The sequence below is a fragment of the Ammospiza caudacuta genome, chromosome 1 (genome assembly GCF_027887145.1).
Source record: "Ammospiza caudacuta isolate bAmmCau1 chromosome 1, bAmmCau1.pri, whole genome shotgun sequence".
In the NCBI taxonomy this organism is placed as follows: Eukaryota; Metazoa; Chordata; class Aves; order Passeriformes; family Passerellidae; genus Ammospiza; species Ammospiza caudacuta.
In genome coordinates, this window is record NC_080593.1 from 40,243,658 (window position 1) to 40,267,573 (window position 23,916).

General features: G+C 36.2%; 1 protein-coding gene across 1 annotated transcript in view; it reads right to left on the reverse strand.

The window, feature by feature from the left end:
• Positions 1 to 5,306: 5,306 nt before the first annotated feature.
• Positions 5,307 to 23,916, reverse strand: part of NEK10 (NIMA related kinase 10) — an 82,789-nt gene continuing 64,179 nt past the window's right edge. Inside the window, 8 exon segments of the mRNA XM_058800420.1 lie at positions 5,307 to 5,430; positions 8,742 to 8,797; positions 8,882 to 8,907; positions 10,409 to 10,534; positions 12,722 to 12,863; positions 15,839 to 15,939; positions 18,562 to 18,742; positions 18,843 to 18,878. Coding sequence (XP_058656403.1) covers positions 5,307 to 5,430; positions 8,742 to 8,797; positions 8,882 to 8,907; positions 10,409 to 10,534; positions 12,722 to 12,863; positions 15,839 to 15,939; positions 18,562 to 18,742; positions 18,843 to 18,878 — 792 coding nt within the window.

Sequence of the window (23,916 nt, forward strand, 5' to 3'; positions counted from 1 at the left end):
CGAACAAAAAAAGAACACATCCAAAACCCTTCCCCTTTACTTCAACTGAAAGTGTTCAGTTCACAATAGCTGTATAAGAATGCTTACACAAGAATGATTTTAGACTATACTGAGCTTTCTGAACCAGCTTAAGTAGGGAGGTACCTCCTTATTTGATGTTCTTTGAGTTTATTTAAGCTCTATGCACAATTTCCACCATGCAGACATCCCTGATGCACAATAGCTGTTCTTAAATCTTTTCATCAAACTGGTAAAAAGACCTGCTTCAGAACTGCGAGAGCAAGCCCATTTTATCTCGGCCAAACAAGTCTGTGATGACAGATGCTTCCACTCAAAGGTGGAGAGCTCATAGAAGAATGTCTGAGAGCTCAGGGCATGTGATCTCTGCAAGGGACCACAGCCATCTGCCTGCTGTTGAAAACAGTCATTCCCACAGCCCAAATGCTGACAGACAGCTTCACAAACATGCACTTTTTCTACAGGCACTGTGGACTTCAGGCATTCCTAGTGCCAGGAGACCACTAATTTTGTCTCTAGACCACTGAACTGTATCAGTAACTTGGTACCTACAAGTCAACCTAAATTCAGGCCAAATGCTCTTTCATTTTTTCCAACAAGAGGTGAAATGCACCTTTCCACAGACCTCATTGCTAAAGATAATCCTCAGCTTGAGTGAGGGAAGAGGTTTGCATCAATGACAATCCTACCACGTGATCAGATTATTCTGGTACTTGTACCAGATGGATTACTTTCTCTGTTCTACACCACACAATGTCATGAATAACAGCCAGGTTATCCATCTTTTATACCTAGCACTATGAATACGAGCCAAGTCTAGCAGTCTTGATGCTGACTAGTTGCTGAAAAGCAATAAACAGTTTCTTCCACAGTCCTTTTCATTCTGACTCAAAGGAAAAACGGGCCTCAAATAAATTTTTTAAAAAATTAGAAGACTGACTTACTAACCAAAGTGGGAAAAATGTCTTGTTATGGTGCTGTAATACAAAAAAAAGTAATACCAGGAAAAAAAATTCAAATACTCTTTGCTATTAGCATACTGGTTACCCATGAAATAACTAGAACATTTCTGCATTTCTCTAAAAATAGAGTTAGCAATACATTTTTCACACCTGATCATTTGATTTTGACATGAAGAATTGTAATACCCTAGAATCCAAAGCATACATTTTTCCTAGTTTATAAGTCACTATTTCTGCAAATTTCTACCATTACCATGAAGCCTGGACATATATCTTCTGAATGCAGCCTATATCTGTGCAGCTGGAACAATTTGGCTAAAATTATCTCTCCAGCAAGTGTGAAAAGGCATACTGTGACAATCACCATGTGCAGCAGTGAACCCTATCCTACAAGTGTCTTTTAATCCATCTCATGGCCAAATTTTTGCCATTGCAACTCTCTGTATTCCTCAATGTGACAAATATTAGTCACTGTCTAACCCCAGGAGTTGGATGAAATTAAAGCTAGGATGAATTGCTACACCTGGTTTTCATGTTGCTTTTAATTTCTGTAGGATCTGTGGCTTAGAAAAGATAGGTCAATACTGCCTCTCAGTGGAAGGACAGTTGACTGAAAAGGTGAAGTGAATGCTGGTCTGTGGAAATGGGACTGGAAACTTTCAGTGCCACATAGACCCTCAGCTGGCAGCCACCAGAACTGCAGGGAGCTAAATGAAACTTGCAGCCACGAATGCTTGGCAGTAATTATGCTAATAATAATAATAATAATAATAATAATAGTAGTAGTAGTAGTAGTAGTAGTAAAAAGTACTTCTGTGCTTTGGCAAACTTTTTTACCTCCTTGGAGGTAAAATTGGTCATACCAATTTTATTGGTCATACGAATTCAGCAGAATGCTGGTATGACTTGCTGGCCAAAACAATCTCTTGTATGTGTGAGAACTATGAAGCTACATGGAGAACCATTTGGAAGAAGAAAACAATTAACAGATACCTGGCAGCATTACTGGAAATGGTTCCAGGCAAGAATAAAAAGGACCAGAATGTCTTAAATCACCTAAGTATCACCAAGTCAAAAATCTGCTTTAGATTCCAGGAGTGTTGGAGCTGTGTACTGTCATCTATTCCCTAGCTCGGTATGTTCTAGAACATTAACAAAACATTAACTAAATGAAGTCCAAATGGGAATCCGTTAGCCATCTAACAGAATTAAAGTGGTACATTATGTTGAAGAATACTTAATTAACACGGTAAAAATTTGCAGGCAGCAAAAGCTCCACTACTGCATTTCTATTTTCAAATTATGAACCATAGACCAAATACAAATGAGAGCTGCCTCAAACAGACACAGTTCAGAATTTGCTGTCATTCCTGAGCTATATAATCCTTCTGGGGATAATACGTTGAGATATTCTTTGAATAGTTAAAAATGTATAGCTATCATTAGAGCCAGACTTGACATGCTCTTCATGAAATAGCTCTTTCTAATGACAAAATTAGTTGCTTCTCTGTTTCTAAAATTTTAATAACAATGGAATAAATTTCACTGAAGAAAATTAGGAATTATGTGACAACATATCAATATGCATTTGATTACGAAGCCTGTTTCCTTCTTGTCTTACTTGCACTGCAACCATTTTTCTTCCTAGAAAACAAATGTGGAAGCATTCCTCATAAACAGACATGGCCATTTGAGTTTGTATGCTTATGGCTGGGTTAGAGTTAAATTTCTTCACAGTAATTTGCATGCTGCTATGTTTCAGATTTGTGCTGAAAACGGCCTTGACAAAATACCAGTGTGTTAGCTATTGCTGAACCACACTTACACAGTACCAGGGCCACTTTTGCATCCCTCACCACCTCAGCAGTGCTTAGGCTGGGAGAGCAGAAGAAGGTGGGAAGGAGCACAGCCAGAACAGCTGACCCTAACTGACCAAAGGGATGTTCCCTTTGACCCTAACTGACCAAAGGGATGTTCCCCAGATCATGTGGCATCATGCTCTGCAATAAAAGCTGGAGGAAGGAGGAAGGAAGGGCAGGGTGGTATATTTGGATTTTTGGCACTTGTCTTCCCAAGTAATCATGAGACGTGATGGAGTCGTGCTTTTCTGGAAAAGGCTAAACCTGCCTGCTGCTGGGAAGCAGAGAATGAATTCTTCCTTTTGCATTGCTTGCAGATGCAGATTCTGCTTTACCTAGTAAACTATCTTTATCTCAAGGCAAGAATTTTTCACTTTTATTCTTCCAATTCTCTCACCTGTCCTACTGCAGGGGAGTGAACGAGTGGTTGTGTGGTGCTGAGGCTGCCCATGGGAGTGAAACCTCAACAGAGCTACAGCACTCAGCTGAACACATCTCCTCTCTCTGACCACTGCATTTTTTCTTATAACTGAGTTTCTGCTTGGATTAGGTCTCTTCAAGCAATTTATTAAAAAATAGATTTCTGCATGAATTTGGGTATTACATGTGTACTTTAATATAAAAAAACAGCATGAAATTTTGAAACTGGTATTCACAGCCTTATTCATAAATAGCCTCACAAACAAGGAGCTTGCCTCTTGTGCAGTATAATATTAAATCAGAAGTTGGAAAAGAGAGAGTGGCACAATGAATGTGAGCAGAATAATTTGGAAACATTACAGGGTCTTTTTATGCATGTTTACCAAATTTCTGTATAAATAAGTAATACAATTGGAGTGCTGAGTAATTTCAGGAGATTAGTGATAAATGGGCACAAGTTGATTATTCAAGATAAAGCTGAGGGTCATTATCCTCAGCTGGTCATTAATCCCCATGAAATGACTGGTATTGAGATAGTAATTACTACTATAATGAAAATAGGGTAAAAAAAGCAGCATGACATTATTCTTATGAAGCTGTCAGTTTCTAAAGAATTCATGCTTCTCTCATCACCCAATCAAGTTGCTTGAATTATTTTTAACTCTTTACACAGTTCATTTGTCCTACTACAATTTTCATGTCATCACCTCACTTAAGGTTTAGTTTCCCATCTTCTTGGTATTTTAGAAGGCCACAGCCAGGGGCAACAGTGATGGGAGAAAAAGACAATGCATAGAAATTCTCCCAAACCAGAAAATAAATGCAACATATTTTCAGAATTTTCTCTATAAAGCGTGTTCCACAGTGAGGTAGAAGACTGCATTACTATGTTATCTAGCTAATTATTCTGCATTTAAGCATGCTTTTAGCCATAGCACTCATCCCAATTCTTTGTTCTAAACCAAGATTCACCCTGTAATCTGTAAACTTGGTCAGAAAATGTGAGGAAATTTGGCCCTAAAATGAAAAGCACCTTTAAACATTTGTAAGTTCTCAAATCAAGTTTGTGGTATTTTGATGTACCTTCTAAGGACTTTTGAGCCCCTGAAGTTCTTTTCCTTCTCATTTCTACTAGACAAGCTAGAACTATATTATGAGCTGAAGGCAAGGCAATTTGTTTCCTGCTAGAAGCACTGTCATTCTGTTTCCACTGGGAAAGACCCACACATGCTGCACCATTACATCTTAGAAAATTTAAAACCCAGTCTAAACTAAAAACTTTTAACATAACATAAGTTTAAAAATAGTATTGCCCTATATGTTGCTAAAGCAAGTAAGATACAGATATTCATTACTCTAAGTACCTTTTCCTAAAGCTCCTCTGTGAACATTTTTCTAAGAAGGGGATTGCAGGATGGCTTGAGGTTCTGCTAGAAAATTTGCAGTTGCTTCTGAAATGTCTCAGTGTATGTAAAAGAGAAGTACAGCCAGGCTCAAATCAGCTTTAGGCAAGAATGGCTGACGGCATGTTGCTGTGAGGGCTGCAAACCAATTACTGTGTGATGGAATAAAACCAGGTAATGGTGGACACTGATAAGTGACTTGCAGTGCAGCTCAGGAAACTGATTTGTTCTTCTAGCTTGCTCATGTTGTTTGAAGAGTTTGAGGTGAAACCTAATGATTCTGTCTGCTAACCAAATGAATCATTCAATACTGGACAGCTATCAAAACTGGACTCTGGCTTTTTGGATAGAGTGTGAGCAGCAAAAAATAAAAATTGCTCAAGTTCTGAAGGCTCTGAATGGCACTGAGCAGAACACACTTCAGAAAATACAGCAATACAGAAATATAGACATGTTTTTGACAGCCAAGGCTAAAGCCTGGTCTGTCAGTTTTCAGGAGGAAAGAATATAAGTTATTTGGGAGTAGAACCTTGTCTGGGAAACAATTAACATAATAGTGACAAGGGAACCAAACATAATTATGCATCACAGCAAATAATAGTGTTCAAACTGGGTTTGCATGGACAGGTTTTGGTAGTGGAGAGCTACAGGAGTGGCTTCTGTGAGAAGCTGCCAGAAGCTTCCCCCAGGTCTGACAGAGCCAATGCCCACTGGCTCCAGCACTGCTGCTGGCCAAGGCTGAGCCCATCAGAGATGGTGATAATTCCTCTGTAATAACAGATTCAAAAGGGAAAAAAGTTAATGTTCAGATTTAGTTGTGCTCAGAGAAGAGAAGGGTGAGAGGAATGTGAGAACAGCAACTCTGCAGACACCAAGGTCAGTGGAGCCGGACGGGCAGGAGCTGCTCTACATCAGGGCTGAGATTCCCCTGCAGCCCATGGTGAGACAGCTGTGGAGGTCCATGGGAGGTCCATGGAGCAGCCCATGGAGGTCCATGGGAGTGCAGAGACCCCCCTGCAGCCCATGCAGGAGACCCAGACTGGAGAGGTGAATGCCTGAGAGAAGGCTGTGAGCCCATGGAGGCCTATGCTGTAACAGGCTCCTGGCAGGGATCTGCACACCCATGGAGAGAGAACCCACACTGAAGCAGGTTTCCTGGAAGGACTTGTGATGCTGTGGGGGACTCACACTGGAACAGGCTATTCTTGAAGGACTATGCCCCCTGGAAAAGTGACCCATGTTGGGGCAGTTCATGAAGAACTCATGGGAAGCACTTAGGCTGGAGGAGTTTGTGGAGAACTGTCTCCTCTGGGAGCAACCCCACAGTGGAGAAGGGGAAGGACTCCTCTCCTTGGAAAAACCTGTGATGAACAGACTGTAAGCCCCATTCCCTGTCTCTCTGCACCCCTTTTGGGGAGCAGGTAAAGCCAGGAAGGAGAGAGGGGAGTGGGGAGATTTTTAAGATTTGTTTTGCTTCTCATTATCCTGCTCTGATTCTGATCAGTAATAAATTCAGCTAATATCCCCAAGTCGAGTCTGTTCTGCCTGTGACAGGAATTGGTGAGTGATGTCTCTCCCTGTCCTTATCTCAATTCATGAACCTTCTGTTATATTTTCTCTACCCCAACCAGTTGTGGAGAGGAGTGACAGAGCAGCTGTGGTGGATACCTGGCATTCAGCCACGGTCAATCCACCACAAAAAACATACTGAACAAACAAGTTGCTGGTGACAGACCAACAACAGGGTTGCAGTACAACTGTCTTGTACCTGCCAGCTAAAGCCAGGACATGCTGTAGTGACACACATGCAATGGAGTCAGGCAAAGTCTGCAATAGCAGTTTTGTGCATGCCATTAACAAATCTAAGCAATTAAAAAACCCCAACAAAATCTAGACAACATACATCTTCACCTCTAAGGAGATTTCACTCCATTCCTCCAAAATTCACTCCAAAATCAATTTTGTCTTTGCTACAAAACCCACAAAGAAAACACAGATCAGCACTGACTGTGAGTAACATACTCAAAGTGCTGCTAAAGAAATTGTGTGGCTCAGGGAAAACAAAATGTGCTTTCCAATTTTGCTGTGCTCCTGTGAAAATCAAAGATATAGCACATCAACCAATGTGATTAAGGATGAATATCCCTGGCCTTCTCCAGAGCTTACATATGTGTTGAAATGTACTGCTCACTCTTTCATCCATTTCCTGCTGCAGGATCAAGAAGAATTCCTTATACTATGCTGTCATCCCATGTAGCTATGAAGGACAACTTTTTATGCCTCCCTTAAAATGACATTTTTAAAGATTTAGAATTTTAAGTTAGTTTTCTGCAGAACAGCTGCCCTCTAAGGAATTCGAGCAGAGAAAAAGTTCTGAATAAATCAGGAAAAAAAGACAGTAAATTATTTCACCACTGTTAATCCCATGTGCATTTCTGTGGCCCTCATATGCTGAAAGTATCACCATATGTGCCTGCAACCTTGAAGTGTGCTCTACATTTCAGTAGCTACATTCACAGTAATAGGACACAAGGGAATGAAATCAAGTTGTGCTAAGAGAAGTTCAGACTGGCCATGAGGAAAGGGTTCCTCACTGGAACTGTCTCCCCAGGCAAGTGATCACAGCACCAAGCCTGTCCGAGTTCAAGGAGTATCTGGATGAAGCTCTTGGTCATATGGCTTAGTGTTAGAAAGTCCTGTGAGCAGCAGGGAGTTGGACTCAATCCTTACATGTCCATTCAAAATGAGACACATTATCATTCTGATTTCCTTTAATAGACACCTTATCTCTCTAGTAGTTCTTGTTAAAAAAAAATACTGAAGTCCATATTCAGCATATTCACCACCTTTGTTACAGTTAATTAGACACTTTTTACTAGTCTGTGAGATAAATCCCTATAAAACTACAACACATTTGTATATTTATATAGGACTTGGCAGACCTTGATGTCTTTTTCTTCTCTTTTTTTTTTCCATAAGTTGTGCAATGCTTTTTCTAAGCATCAAATTCTGGGAGATTTTCATGAGGACAAAGATTTTAAAATACTTGAAAACATTCATGAAGAAGTTTGTTAGACCTCGTGGGTGAAAAAGTAATCTGTAAACATAATTCAAGCACACCCTGAAGGTTTAAAGATTGAACTGTTATTTTATTTTGGGAGTGTTGAATCATGATTTTCAATACTTTGAGCTGGCAGCTGAAATATCAGTTTAATGAGTAGCCTATCGACTACCATCAGAAATTTTTTGAGTTTGAATCATACCAGAAACCTTGCAAAGATAAAAAATAACTGAAAAGTATGCTGAGGCACCAGGAACCATTCTTAAAATTTCTTAATACTTATAACAGTCAGGGCAAGGGGCTGGGAGGGTTTATGTTTGTTTATTCGTTTGTTTTAGAAAACCTAACTGCAGTCTCTCAGACTTTAAAAAGGTGATTAATGTAAAGACAAGAAAGACTTACTTAATTGAAGCAGTTAATGTTTCTTTTGCATTAAAGAATATTTGAGATGACAAATAATAGGATATCAGGTGAAAAACATGAAAAATTATATAGTTAATTTTCTCTCTTGTGTCAAAATTTTCTTGCAGGAAAAGATACCATCGTGAGGACAAAGCATTTGCCTAGTTTCAAAGACCACCACATTTGTTTTCATCCCCTGCACTTTCGTGCTAGTAAACACTTATTCTGGCTTTTGCACCGTACTCTAATATTTTGCTAAAGATATCAGCTTTTCCTTTAAATCCTGTAATGGCAGTGTGTTAACATAAAATATTCTTCTATGTAATTAATCTTTTGTTTAAATGTGAGTTTATGTGGGAAAAAATGTGAGGAAATTGCTGCTACACTTGTACGACTCTTTCATCTGAATGAAGAAAATAGATGTGGTCCAAAAAAGCTGCTTATATTAGCTAACATATCCCACACACATTTCTTCCAGTCCATACATCCATGTATTATAATAAACCACATACTGCACCAAGTTTAAAGTGAATTGCAGTCACATAAACAGGAAGATGATACATTTGGGTTTAGCACTTCATAATTAACCTTTTCTTTTTAAATTGACTAGACTGACCTGTAAGAAGAGAAGCTGTAATAACCACTTTCCTCCAGAACCTCTTCAATTAGAGTGTACAACACAAAAGAACTTAATTTCAATGAATTATACTCATTAAGAGTAATAAATGAATACATACAGGTAAATATACAGCTTACCTGCAACTGCTCATATGTCATCCCTTCTGCCATGCCAGAAGTGCCAAGAATGCTTTCAAGTAAAAGGCAAGCAATGTTACACTACTGAATTTGGAATCTGTGCTCCCTTATCAGTTTCTTAGCAATTCCACTTCAAACACAATGACAAGCCAGAAGCTTCATGATCAGTAACTCCCACTGAGCATAATGACCCCCCGAAAAGGTGGGGTGATTTTATGGCATGATATGAACATTTGGTGCACATGCACTATGGAAATATTCTAACCAATGAAAAATAAAGACTTAATGTAACAGAACTCAGAAATGCAACTTTCATATTTTTTCCCACTTACAGAGGAAATTTACAGTGGAAAGGGCACACAGCCAGCAGCAATTTGTGAGGACAAAAGTATTGTCTGCAGGTTAAGAGATTCAAAAATTACAGATAATGAGTATATCAACAAATTGCATTATCGTCTCCAGGAACAAAATAATGCTCATATTTAAAGAGATTGTTAGGAACTCATTTCCTACTCCAATGTCACCCTTGACACCTAGTATTAATTCTGGTTTTTGCAATAAGCTGCGGAACAGATATGCTATTTTCAACACAAAGACCATCAAAATTAAAGTTTTTCACTCTTCTTTCTGGTGCCACAGATTTTCATGTTACTGTATTTGCTAGTCCATGGATTGCAACAGTTTTTTCTGTATTTAGAAGAATGTAATTGGGACAATTACCAAAATACAGGCAGCACATTTCCCTTATGTCTACTGCACAAAAAACCACATGATGTAAAACATCTCTGAACCAGGAATTGTAGTTCCCCACCCTGGGTGACACCACAGCTGGCAGGTTGGCAGGTTTGATTTTAAATGGTGTGTATGATTTGTCTAGCTGAGTATCACTAGTCAAAGTAGAATTGACACATATATATAGATATATTTTCTAAAGTACATACATATATATATATATATATATACATATATACATATACACATATACATATATATATATATATATATATATATATATATATATGCATGTGTGCATTTTTCCCTCCTCAAGTTTTTATGGTTTGATCTATGTAATTAAATCAACCAATTACGACTGTTTCAAACATGACAAAAGAACAACCTAAGGGTTTAAACATAGTTGATTTAAAAGTCATACACAAGGACAGGTAAGTCCTTAATATGATATTTTCACTTACAAACATTTCTATTAACTTTCATGGATGAATCATGAACTATTTGTATCTGTGATATTTCTTTATAATTTCAAAGTGTACTCTCTTCAATCAGTAGAAAGTTCCAGCAGTGCTGAGCTGTGTATCTTACCAGGAATTGAACAAAACAAAACCCAACCAACCAAGAACTCCAAACCAAAAACCAATAACCCACCCTAGAAAATCAGTATGGTCAACATAACTTTATTGTCTTTAAAGACTGATCATAGAGTAGCAATTCCTTCTGCTTTGATACCATACATTTTATTAGAAAAATATACATTGTTACTATACATTTTATCAGAAAAATATATGCCACTACCAAAGATTATGGTGCTTCGCTTACCTTTTCTATCATCTGGCAGCAGCATATTTCCACCTGAAGAAAGATGTACCCCATGCCAATCTGTTGTGAAGATATTGGGTTCAATCAATTCAGCAGCATCTAGGGAAAAAGAAAAGAGACCAAACAAATAAAGACACCTGAAAAGTTCCTCCTTCTCATTTGCCAAAACTTCAGACTTCTGGGAGGCAGTTTACACTTATGTTTCCCAGTGCAATCAGAAATCAAAAGAAATTTCACTACTTTTGAGATTAATGAAAAAGTGGTGAACATGATTACGAACATTCTACCTTTTTCTCTCCAGAATCACTGAACATTGCAAGCTGCACTTTGTATAAAACACTGAGTTTTTCAGATTATCTGAAAAAATGTCACAAACTATACATTTGTGTGAAGATAAAAAGGAAAGTGTGTTCTCTTGAACCTATGAGAGAAGCAGCTTAGGACTCTGGTTTTTAAAATTGTGGCTTCAAGCAAAATTGTTAGCTGATATTCAAGTGGCATAATTCCCATTAGAACTCCCATTCCAGCACTTTTGAAATCTGAAAGTCAGTTCAGCTACTTGATTATATGAGCAATGATACCGACAAACTTAAAAGCATCTAGTTTTGAAAATATCTACAGGTAACAAGGTAACAACTCCAACAGGACCACTTTTGTGCATGGGAGAGAAATCTCAGTTATGCATTTCTGCAACATGATAACTTTTACAGTTACAGAAACAGAAGAATCTCTGCTGTTAGAAGACCTTTACTCCACCACAGATTTATGGAGGAATCTTTTTGTCTGTAATTCTTATTAGGTTTTCTAACTTGATGTAGTTAAAACCCCATTATTTTAAAATTTTATTTCCAGAAATTGTAAAACCTCATAACAACATTTGCTGTAAGAGTTCAACATCATTCTTTTCTCTATTTAGGTTCTTCCCATTACCTCCAAATGATCTTTCCTTCAAGGTAGAATGCCCAGAATTGTATTCAATGTTTCAAGCATTTTCAATTTATTACCATTTACTTTCTAAATAAAGTATTTCTTTCCTTTTCTACAGGTTAAAGTCCAATAGTTTTGAAGCTAACACAATTTTACAGTTGATAACATTTACAAATAATTTCCTTTATTTCTGAACACCTGAAAATTAAGTTAATTTTATAATAAACACTTCCTTTTTCTTACCATATTTTTGGGCATTTGTTTCTGAAAACATCAACTCAATACACAATGAGCAGGTATTTCTTAGATTTAATGTTATGGCTGAAATTCTGGAATATTTAATACAAATTCCAACTTAACAGGACAGCATGAAACTGATAGCTCAGAAAGAAGCATCCTTAGAAGCATCTAATGTACTACCAATGTGCCACCTTCCAGGAAGTTTTAGCACCTCAGCTTAATTATTACAAAAGCAAAGGAAGGATCCAGAATTTGGGATGAGTCTGTTTCACAGCAAACAATTACACAGAAGATTCTATAATTCAGTGGAAGTAGGTGATAATCAAATTAAGTTACAGAGGGAGAACTATGTGAATGATAATAAGTCACCTTAGTCATCAAATTTTACGTACAATAATAAAACTAATAACTACTTTATCATCAATTCATAAATGAAACATCTTCACTTCAGTATCCCACAGTACACAGATGCCAAGGAAATAAAGTTCAAATCCTTTGACTGCAGTCCTCTCAGGAGATTGTGAAGGAACATTTATAAATTCTGATATTAGTCATTAGATCTCTGTTGGAAAGCATCCAGCATGTCACTGGAAAACAAGCAAGAATGCTTTTTCATTCTTACAAATCTGCAGTACTTTTAAATTGATGACACTAAAATGTTGCTGACACACTGTGCAACAGCAGGACAAGGTATGTTATATTTAAGGTACTCTGGGACACTGCTCTCTTAATGGTTTAAGTAGGCATACAGTCCAAAATAAGAAAAATATTAAGGAACTATTAACAAATCAAATCAAGCGGAGCTTGTATTACTTAAGAGCTTATATAGTCTCTAGTTATGTTACCCTTCCACTTGTCTTTTTGAGCTCTGATGAGATGAAATCTGGGTTTGTGTCTTAGGAGTTAGCAGGTCCTTACCATTTACAGAAAGAGTTCTAATGACAAGATACAAACCTGAAACCATCCTGCAAAAATTTCTTACTTAAGGAGACTCCATATTTTCCAAATATAGGATAGCTGGAAAATATTTAAAATATTTCCTTTTGAAAATGGATTCTTACACTTACATTTTTCTGATACTGATATCAATAGCATGACTGAATGGAAAGAGAGACAAACTTGAACACAAGTAGTAAATGGTGTACCACACCTTTTTGATTTCTGATTCCAGTTTACAAGGATTGCTCTTCTGACTGAAAAGGGACTTCTTGAATCTCTCAACGATTCTCCTTTCCAAGTTGCATTGCAAAGCTGGAGGGAGCTACATGAGACAAAGAAATGCACTTTCACCATTCAGTTACACCTGCCATGAAAGGGACCCATTCAGAAGTGCCATTACTGAGAAATGTAGCTACCCTGAAAAAAGAAACATCGTTATCTAATGACATGGTGATAAACAACAGTGTAAGGCTTGATTTAGTAACATATTAGAATAAGGCTCCTTTGTTTGCCCATTCTGTTAGGCTTAGCTTACCATGAACCCAGTTCCTCTAGTCTTGAAGGTAATCATCTTTATTAGTCTAACACTGGTAATACCAAATTTGCCTCCCTGATCAAAGTGCCAGTATTTGGGACATTTTTCTACAGATGAAGCACATAGAACATTGCCTTAGATTTCATGTTGGCTATAATGAATCTCTCAATCTGAAATTAATGAAGAAACTTAGACCTTCCTTGAATGTGCATAGAATGGCTTCAATGGCCTCTTTTAATGTCCTCAAGGGTCTTCATACAATTCAGAACATCCCTTTTGCTCTAAGCTTCCTGAGGGGGGTAATTTACCTTTCACTTGTTTATGAAGCATAACTAGTTTTATATACTTTTTCTTCCTGTATCCTTTTGGTTGAAAAAGAACACATTTTTCACCTATATTTAGAAAAACAACAAAAACCCAAACAAAACTCCCACAAATAATGTACTTAAAGTCTTCAATAAAGACTTTACATTATTTTTTCCTTTAAAATAATTTTTATGTTCCAACAGCAAATGTACAGTTTCAGCTGTTGGTAACTGCAATGACATCAACCCAGTCTGACAACAATTCTACGGTATGTTACTACCCTTTTGAATTTATCTTCTCTGTTGCTCTGTTGTTGAAAAACTATGATTTTCTCCCATTTCATACACACTTTATAATAATTTCATTGATGTGAATTCATGAAGTACCACTCAACTGAATTCAGGAAGCTTTTTGACTACTTAGGGAGGGGTTGACCCCTAATGATTCACATTCAAACCCTGCCATAGGAGACATTATAGAGACATTTATCCCACTGGAACAAATTACTGCTCTTAGACAGCAATAAATCCAGAATGGTTTTATTGGCCTCACCGGAGTCCTGATTTGCTCTAATAAACCAGGGATCAATGTCACATGCTAAGCACAAAAGACTTCTCCAGACAGCTGCTGGCATGCAGAGATTTTTTTTTTTTTTCTCACAGACAGACACTACTCTTTTCTCATGCAGATAAGGCCTTATACATTTGCTTTAAGTCAGAAGTTGAATGATCCTTAGCCTATGAGAGAGTAAAAAAATGATGCCCTAGGAAAGGCTGACAACATATTCTATGGATTACATACCACTGCAGTGTGTAGTTAATGTACCATGGGGATACTGGGATATTCTGAAGCAGAAATGGTAAAGAACAAGTCCAGTGCTTGAGAAACTTGGAGTTGCCTCAGGCACTAGTGTTCAATTTTAGCTTTTGTTTTAATCAAATCAGTTGTCAGATCAGTAAAAAAAAAAAAAGCCAAGGATTTACATAATGCTTTTTAAAAAGCTTTCTCTTACATTGTTTTCCAGAGATCACTCTGATTCTTGTTCCCATGGAAACAGGGAAGGCTGCTGGCAGCCAAGAACTAACAGGCAAGAACTCCTCCTTGCAAACTTCAGTTTAAAACTGTCAACTGGAATATGTAACAGTTTGAGAAAACAGCTGTGTATTATAAAAAATACTTGACCTCAGATTTGTAAAAACATAAACAAGTGCAAGGGAGGCATGTGGAACATAGTAAACAAGTACAGGTATGGATTTTGGTTTCTCTGACATCAGAGAAAAGCTGGCGCTACTGCTTCAGTGGTCAATTCTGAGCCAGTTTTTGAGCTGCTGTTAGTTCTCAGTTCTTGAGTATCCACATTACAATAACTCATACTAATTAGTAAGCCACTTGAGAAAACCTCCTTCAACAGAAAGGATAGGATAGAACTAATGAGCACCTTGGACATGCTCCTAAAATACCATGTAAAAACTGAACTGCCTCATTTCTCCTGATAGGAGAAGGATATAATTTCCAATTGTCTTAAATAATGTTTGTTTCTTTTGTCTCTGATAATTTAGTTCTTGTATTACCTGTTTTGATAAGCTTGACAATTAAAAGGAAAGAAAAAAGAAAACAAAAAGGAGACATGTAAAGCACACCCAAGTTCAGTTATGTTATTCTGTTCTAAACAAAACCAAACAAATGTGGCTGATAAATCTCAAAAGCCCTGAGGTGATAAACATCATGTCCCAAATGTAAACTTAATTTTGGAAAATAAAAAGCTTTTTCTCTAATAATAGCAAATGTTTCAAATAGCTGCATGGTAGCCATCCTTCTGCAGAATAAAGAGGTTCCAATCACATTTTTATGTGAGAATTCAAGGCAGATTTTGTACCAGCTCTGCTCCATTTTTGTTTTGGAATCAAAATGAAATAACTTCAACTCTCACTATGAAGTTGGACTTAATTTTAAAAATAAGTCTTAAATTTGAAAACTATTTGACATTTCAAAAAGTTAACATGTTCAGGATTTCATCTATTGCACTAAAACTCCCAAGAGAGCATTACTATGTGCTGATAATTAAAATACAACTTAAAATTATCAAAACTATTACCACAGAAGAAAGCATTTCATTAACTCTCCATGTCAGTATATGATATTGTCACCTTAAGTAGTCATATTGCTGGTATGAGAGAATGTTGTAAAAATACTTTACTGTACAATCCATTTTTCTGAGGTGAGCTACAGCTTTTTTTTTATATGACTCAATTATTGCCATCCTCCACATACTAATATTCAAAGTTAGTCTTTATTTTAATGATGTATTTTTAAAGCATCCTGCCATCTGCAAAAATGTCAAGTTCTGTTGTTTTTAAAGAACAGTAACTAAATTAGCAGCACTTTGCAGTAACATCATTTTGACAACAGCAAATGACTAAAAAGTACAGAATGTCAAAAGCAACAGTAATGCATACTTTAGTGCTGAAGATAATTTTGTGCAGCTGAACAAGAATCTGCTGAACAGGGTCACTGATCTGATGCACCTTTCCTTGTGATACAGCAATTCCTGCCAATGCTGTAGATGGCAAGAGAAAAATCAGGAGGGCAGCTCATTTTGTTGCCTTAGCACATTAATAGCACAGAATGTTTAAAACTCGCAGCTGTAAATACCAAGTTGAAATGTTTGACTTGTTTTTCCAATAATTCTGGGAACAAAAAAAGGATAATCTAAAATGTTAAAAATTTAGACAATATAAGTGACAATGTGTTTCAAAAGAAAATCCCTTTGTCTGAATCACTAAATTACTCCATGACAGAAGCAGTATTAATGTACCTCAACAATTGTTAAAATTGTGTCATACTTATTCAAAAGGATAAATATATGAGAAACATAATTTTCTTAATTGATTTTTTTTACATAGACTAACAAAACATATTTTTTCATATATTTTGATGTTATTGAATTTATTTTCATTCTACCCTAAGCATTATAATAATATGTCTGATGTGGACTATTTCAATGAGGTAAATCTATTGTTTAGGATTTTTAATCTTGTGTATTGAATTCATACACCATGTCAGGCTCAGAGATTAAATAAAAGTTTATCAGCAGGCTTCCACTATAAAACACTTAGTGGATCACAGAAGAACATTAGTTCACAAAATAATCTTTCCACATTGACCATTAGACTTGGGAGCTAAGCAAAGCTTTGCTCAAAGTATTGAACTTCAGCCAGCAGCCCTGTACCTCTCCTAAATACAACTTTCTCTAAATCACACTTCAGAGACTAATTTAGATATTCTAACATTTACTCTCACAGAAACACCCTGAGGATCATCAAGTCTGATGTATAAATTTACAACCACAGAAAATGTTCTTTTTTTTTTTTTTTTTCCCAATGTGATCTTATGTCAAGATTAAAAATTCTACTGAGAGGGTGATGAAATCCAAATACCAACATTAACTAGTCCACAAAAGAACTACTACTACTTTTTTACTGATGAATTTCTGTGCTGGCTACTTCAATAAGAAGAAATATATTCACAAATATTAGTGTCTAAAGACCATCCAGATCTGAACTATGCTCTCACAGAAATAAAGCAATACAGATAAACATCCTTCTCTACCACAGGGAGACACATTTCTAGTAGGCTCAGGAAGACAACACCATTGATATTTATGGGGGTTTTTGTTGCACTGACTTTTGGCAAATGTCTTGAGAAAGCCAAGTGAAATTCAGTTTGACATATTTTCCCTAGGTCTTCTCTTAATAATCAGTAAGACAAAAAAAAGCTTTGCGTTTTCTCTGAGTCACTTAAAGAAGAATGTAAGTTGGTTCTGCTCAAGGTGGAAGCCATGCTATAATAATCTAAAAATATATGCTATCCAAAGAATAATTCTGATTTAGTTTTTTTTGCCTAATTTTCACCTCTCTACCAACTGTTTCACTTCTGTTATAATCAAGGCCCAAAAGAATCCAGTGTGGTCTTGACATTATTGCCTTAAAATCTTCAGTTATGTTAAGGACACTCATAAAACCTTCACTGCTTTGACATGTTCCCTTTTTCACTGCTCTCTCTTCTGTGGTATTTGTCTCCTCTTTTCCTGTCAATGGCTTGTATTATAAACCAAAAGTAAATAAGTCAGGGCCTTTTCTTTTGTAGGTATTAAATTATTTTTTTCTGAATAGAAATATGTTTAGAATGATAACAGCAAACAGCAAAGACCAAGAAAGACATCATTTAGGTTTCTCTGTTATTCAGCTTAAGGAGCTCTTTCTCTTTTCTAGGATGACAGCAACAATTTGACTTAAAAATCTACGAGTACCAGATTAAATGTCTATTTGTAGTACCTGTGTGCTTCAAAGACTTTAGGAGTTCCCATGAAGTCCACACACTGGACCACTCCAAGTTCCTTGCTTGTTTGTTTTGGTTTTTTGGGGTTTTTTTTAATACAGAAGCATTATTTGGAAGATGAGGGTACATGTGTGAATAGGCTGCTGAAGACTTGACCAAAGCTTTTAAGACTTTTATCCAAAAGGAAAACATCACTGACAAAAGATAATGGATTCACTCAATTTACTCACAGAACTGAAAATATCAACAAAGGCTAAAGTATTTTTCTGTAGATCATTATAGCACACAGACATTATGTTTAAACTGAATTGTTATTACAGAGCACCCTTTAGAAAACAGCACTGAAACTACAGAAGGTTGACATCAAATTTGGATTTGTACTGCATAATTAAAATTCTTAATACAGTTTTTACATTAAAAGCTGTAAAATAGAACTTAGTACAGACAACAAGCACTTTTTTGTGAAGATGAATATCCTAACTGATCAAAATAATTTTATTTCAAATATTATTTAACTCAGACAATATGCATTCTGAAATCACATCTTAGCAACTTACAGGGTGTGAAGCTTCTCGGTAAAAGTACTTCAAATGGAAAATTTGTTTCATCAATCATGATGCATAAATACATGATAATTTGCAAGAGCTGCATGAAATATTCATTTTACAGGAGAATTTCCCATTTCATTCTGCAGAAGTTTAGCTGGGATAATGACAATTAATATGAGATCTTACTGATTCACTGTTGGAATTCATACTCTTAAGAAGTACCTTAATGATACTTCAGATAAGATATTTATATGTAAAATGTAATTATCTCTTTTTCTAACATTTAAAAATACAATTATAAATAAAACCATGATGATTCACATTGTAAAGAGCTACAACTGGTAGACTATGAAACTGCCATCTCATCACGAAGAAACACTTGATTTTCTTAGTGTGGGGCCTGTGGGTGAGTGAAGGTACTCTTAAAAGCAAATCAATAGGCAATAAAGAGGAAGAAATAAAAGAGGAAACATTCTATATGCAATGGGAGAATAATGTAATAATGTTCAAAAACTTGAAAATCATTAGATTTAATGTAAGTTAAAGTTTGAAATTTTTGTGAGCACAAGATTACCTGATCGCAGTCTTTATCCAGAACTGTCAACATAATCTATCATTTAAAAAAAAAAAAAAAAACAAGTTTTAATTGTCTTTGGCATCAATGATTGTACAGAAAACAGCAGTATTCCTTGACTCCTTCTCATGTTTCACCTAAAGGAAATCTGTCCAAATTCACTAGTTTACAACTGTCCATTTCTAAAAACTGGTTTACTCTGCATGCCCAAAATAGAATGACTTCTACTAAATAAAAATTTCTTTCCTTGGTCAGTACTAGTAAAATGGGGAAAAAATTGGTATTCCATCACCAGGAAGGCAATATTTCAATGTCAGAAATACAGGTCTACATGTATCAATGCTATATCCTTCTCTAAACTCTAGACAAATACTTTCCCAGCCTGCAGATCTCACTATCTGAGATAAGCAATAACAAATGGGCACAGATACCAGGGAACTGAAAGAATAAACATGATGTCCTGATGGATGGCAGCCACAATAGCCCAAATTTTTATCTATTTTTGTAGCAGTAGGGAAAACCACTGTTTCAAGGAGTAGTCACAAATCAAGACAAGGAAATAGTTTTGCAGATGATAATGTGAGGGGCAGAGATTTGTATAGTAATGAGTTTCTACAATGAGAAAGAAAATGCTTTCTTCAACGCTCAAGCATGGGGAGGCTGCAACAGGACTGCAGAACATGTAAGGTTAGGAAGGGATAAATAACAGACTGGATGGGTGTTATGCTAAGCACCATTCTGAAAGCAAAAATAAAATATTGCACTTGACTCAAACAGGGTCGGTGGAGAAACAAGCAAAAGAATCAATGCAATCATTACAAATAGTTACCTAGCTAAGTCAAAGGCAAAATGAAAAAAAATGTTTGGGAGACAGATGCTGCCAGGAGTGATTTTGAGAGTTTTTTCCCAGATATGGAAGAAAAGCAGAAATGAAGAAACAATTGACAGCATTTCTGCATAAGGGTGGTGCCAAAGTGATCAGAAAAATAATGGTCGGGAATGTGTTTGATATGTTACTGAAGACACAGAAGAAAAAGGAAGATCTTTAGAAGAAGGATGACATGACTTATTCTGCTTCTGTTTGTTTCCTTTTTGAAGAAATGAGGCCTCCAAAATGCAAGAAATGGGTGTTTATGCTTATACAGAAAGTCCAGAGGATTTCAAAGAGACAAGGTACTACTCTAGACGACTACAGCATACTCTAAATTATCAAATACACAAGCACCATTTTCTATGGAAAAGCAACTGCTTAAAAATATAAAACCAGAATTTGGCTAATAAACTGATATCAGTTTAAGTTTCAGTAGCATGGTCCATTGTTAAAACTATTTATCATGTAAAGCTTTTGTGCGCATACACCCTCTAACATATCCTCAAGCAGAATTGGGGTCCTAGGCTGAGGTAAAATAAAGTTAAAGGTAACCAAGGACATGTTTCACAAGGAACTTGAGGAACTGTTCCACTGTGAAACAACCAGCTGGAACTGATAGCAACAGTGATCAATTATATTTAAATCATAAATTACACCTACCTTATCTGAGGCTGTCTTTCAGAAACACTGAAACTTTGTTTAATTATACCTGAAACCAACACATAAATATTATTTTCTGTTTAAAAGAAATGTACAACATGTATGTTAATATCTTCTATTCCCAGATATGTTGTCAAAACAACTTTTAAAAAACAGCAATAAACAAGCTCCAAACCTCCACCTATCAAGTTGCTGTTTGATGTATCAAAACATTGCTTGCATCATAACAAAAATCTCAGCCTGACAAGTATTTTAATAAATTATATCAAAAACCGTTACAGAAAGTAACAACACAGGCTGACTAGATGTTCACAGAATATGCATCCGGATTTGCATTAAATTGTTACAGGTACTGCTACCACTATAGCCACAACATTGTCTCTAGTCTGGGTATGGAGACAGACTAGAGACAATGTTGCCCATGTTCTTAGAGGTTCACCAGACATTTACTGCCACCATTCCATTTGGTGGCTATCTATATGCAATAACACATGCAATACCTTCCTTTTAAAATAATCCTACTGAAGTCAAGGCCTTGAAGACAGCAGTATGACCAGTTATTGGGCCAACATCTAATCAGCAATAAAACTGAATGTAAACATTGAAATCATTTATTGCATACTGCCAAAAAATGTGTAGAAGGAAAGCTAATGTTTGATGACATCTATTATTCATGCACTTGGAAAGCATTGCCTTAAAGCAAATATTAGTCTTAAGCATTTGTCTTAAATGATTCCTGTAAAACCATTCTTTTGATGGTAATTTGGATGGTAATTTGAGACCACCCTGGTATCTCATTTTGGTAGAGTGTATGTTTAATGAAAAGATAATTCTGCTAACTGAAAATCTGAATAGCAAGATTAGAATACTCTTACAATTTTCACATACAATTATTGTATTTTAGTACAAGGCCTGCATCTTTGTCTACATGAGATTTTTATCCCACACTAGTAACATCATAAACATTATCTCTAAACAAGAACAGAGGCATCTAGTCACTCAAACAGCAGATAAGAAAAAAAAAAGATTTTATGTCAAACAAACTTGTTTTCCCATTGTTGGTCTTGTTACAGCAGTTATATTAGTTCTTGAGCAACTGCAGAGCAAACATATTTTTGAGAGCCTTAGATCTTTTCATGTTCAAACATACTTTTGTGTTGTACTCTGAAATATTTTTACTACTTTTCTGATATCCTCTAAATTTTGAAAAAAATCTGAAGGAGGCTTTCATCTGTCAAACTGAATTCACTTTAAAACCAAAAGAAATTATACATCTTTAGGCCAAATCTGTCTCCCTGAAAAGGAGACACAGAAACAGAGAGAGAATGAAAGAGAAAGAAACAAGAAAGAAACAACATTTTAATCTTTGCTGATAGTTTGCTTAGCAAAACAGACACCAAAATTCTGTGCTAGCTAGCACAAAAGACTATTTGACAAGAGCAGCTAAATTACATAACAGCAAATAAACTAGACCCTCATAGAAGTAAAAGTTCTTCAATTAACTTTGTTAATGAGACAGAAAAATAGAAAAAGAGAGTGCCCACAGCCTAGAAAGTGAAGGAAATGAAAAATGTTATTGTGCCTATTCAAGGAACAGATATTTTACCTGCTTAGGACACAGACAAAATAACATAAATACAAAAGTAGAAACTCTGAGTGAATGTGAGTCATGTTGTTTGGGGTAAGGATTTTGAGTTGCAACCTCAGACTCTCTGTCATAACAAATACCATAATATATTATGTGAATGTATGCAAGAAAATCTGTAACTAAAACCACTTGGCTAGAAAGCTAAGAGTGAACACAGATGTTTGCTAGAATTTTATAAAAAACAACCCCCTTTTCAAGTATCCATCTACAAAATTGGGTTTGAAATATTTCACCCTTTGGCTGTTTCAAATAAATGGTCTCTTATCAGTGAAGGGTTCGTATCCAAATTTGTTTGATCAGTTTGATGACTCACCACATTTGACTTGCTAATCTACCATTGTATGAGTGTATTTACAAGTGCATGATATTTCACACCAAAGAGTCTGTATCACCACTGACTGTACACATCAGAGGTGCAATATTTTCTTATTCATACGCTAAAGTTAGGAAAATACTTATTAATGCTAAAAAACAAAATGCCAAAGATGGTGAACATCACTAAACAATAGCAAACACCCTTCAGGCCTATATTTATTGCTTTTTATTATGCTAGAGACCCACTGAGCAGCTAGACCTGAGAGAGGAATCTCATTATGTTACTCACTATGAAAACAGGAAAATAATTTACTTAATGACTAAACACAAGGAGACTCAAACATGTAAAAATCATTGTGACAAACACACTCACACGTGTACCCACACATTCAAGGAACGCTAATGACTTTATTCATAATCCCTGGTCTTCTGTGTATGAGTTATGCTAATCATACAGAGCCAGTCAGGGAGTAAGAAACAGCACAGATGTGCAGCAAGGTGACTCATGTAAGTCATGGAGCACATAGTGTATCCTGGTGTTCAGCTCAGGGTTTCCTGGGCCATATTTCCTTTTACCATGGCTACTCCTTTGACATGGATAGAAAGAGCAAGGCAATATGTTCTGCTCAAATGCCTTGCAAGAGGGTATTTTTCAGTTCAAGTCAATCTCAAGGAAAATGAAATACAAAGCTTCCATCTCTTTCCTGTTGTGTGCCCACTTTTGTTAGAATGGGAAAGACACACAAAAGCCAAAGCTTTTAATTCTCATCAGCCTCCCTGTTCTGAATGGCTCTATGCAGATGCCTTGAGGACATTTTTAAAAGTATTAAATTAGGCATAAATAATTTCTCTGACTGCTACTTTAGTCATTAGCAGCTGATGTAATTAGAGCAACTGCTAAGAATTTAACTTCTTAACATGCATCAACATCAGTAAAAATCATACAAATACATTTTAATGTGAAGTTTTATGTTCTGCTCTTGCAGGCACCTAAACAGGCAATTGCAAGGGAAGAGCAGGTTACATTATATGAGATCAGAAAAACCTGAGAAGAGAGTAACTTTTGCTTTGGATTTAACTTTCATTTCAATGGTATCTAAAAACCAAAGCCTCTGAAAACCTCTCCAAGTTTGATCAGACTGGCAGGAAAATAGAATTAAAATTTTGCATTAGCAGAGAACTTCAGTACATCTCCTTGAATGCAAAGGAAGCAGAGTGGTTTTTTGAATGACAGCTCAATGATCTTTTCAGGAGTAAGGTGAAATTACCTTTATTTATTCAAAAATAGTAACTTAGTAAGCTGCCCTTCAAATCACTACGCAGGAATGGACAATCCCAATCGGGTAAATTAAGCTGTTTTGCAGAGCAAACAACTACTTTTTTTCTTGCTAGCAGTGATTCCATGAACAGCAACAGAAGTTGACATAAACATACTTCAAACTTAACTCAGGCATAATATAGGAAAACCAGGTCTTGGCTGATGACTTCAACAAAATCCCATTAGCCTGAGGTCTCAAGAGAAGTCTGAATCTTAGACAAATAATGAAAAGCAAGCCTACAGAACACTAAGGTCTCCCAAG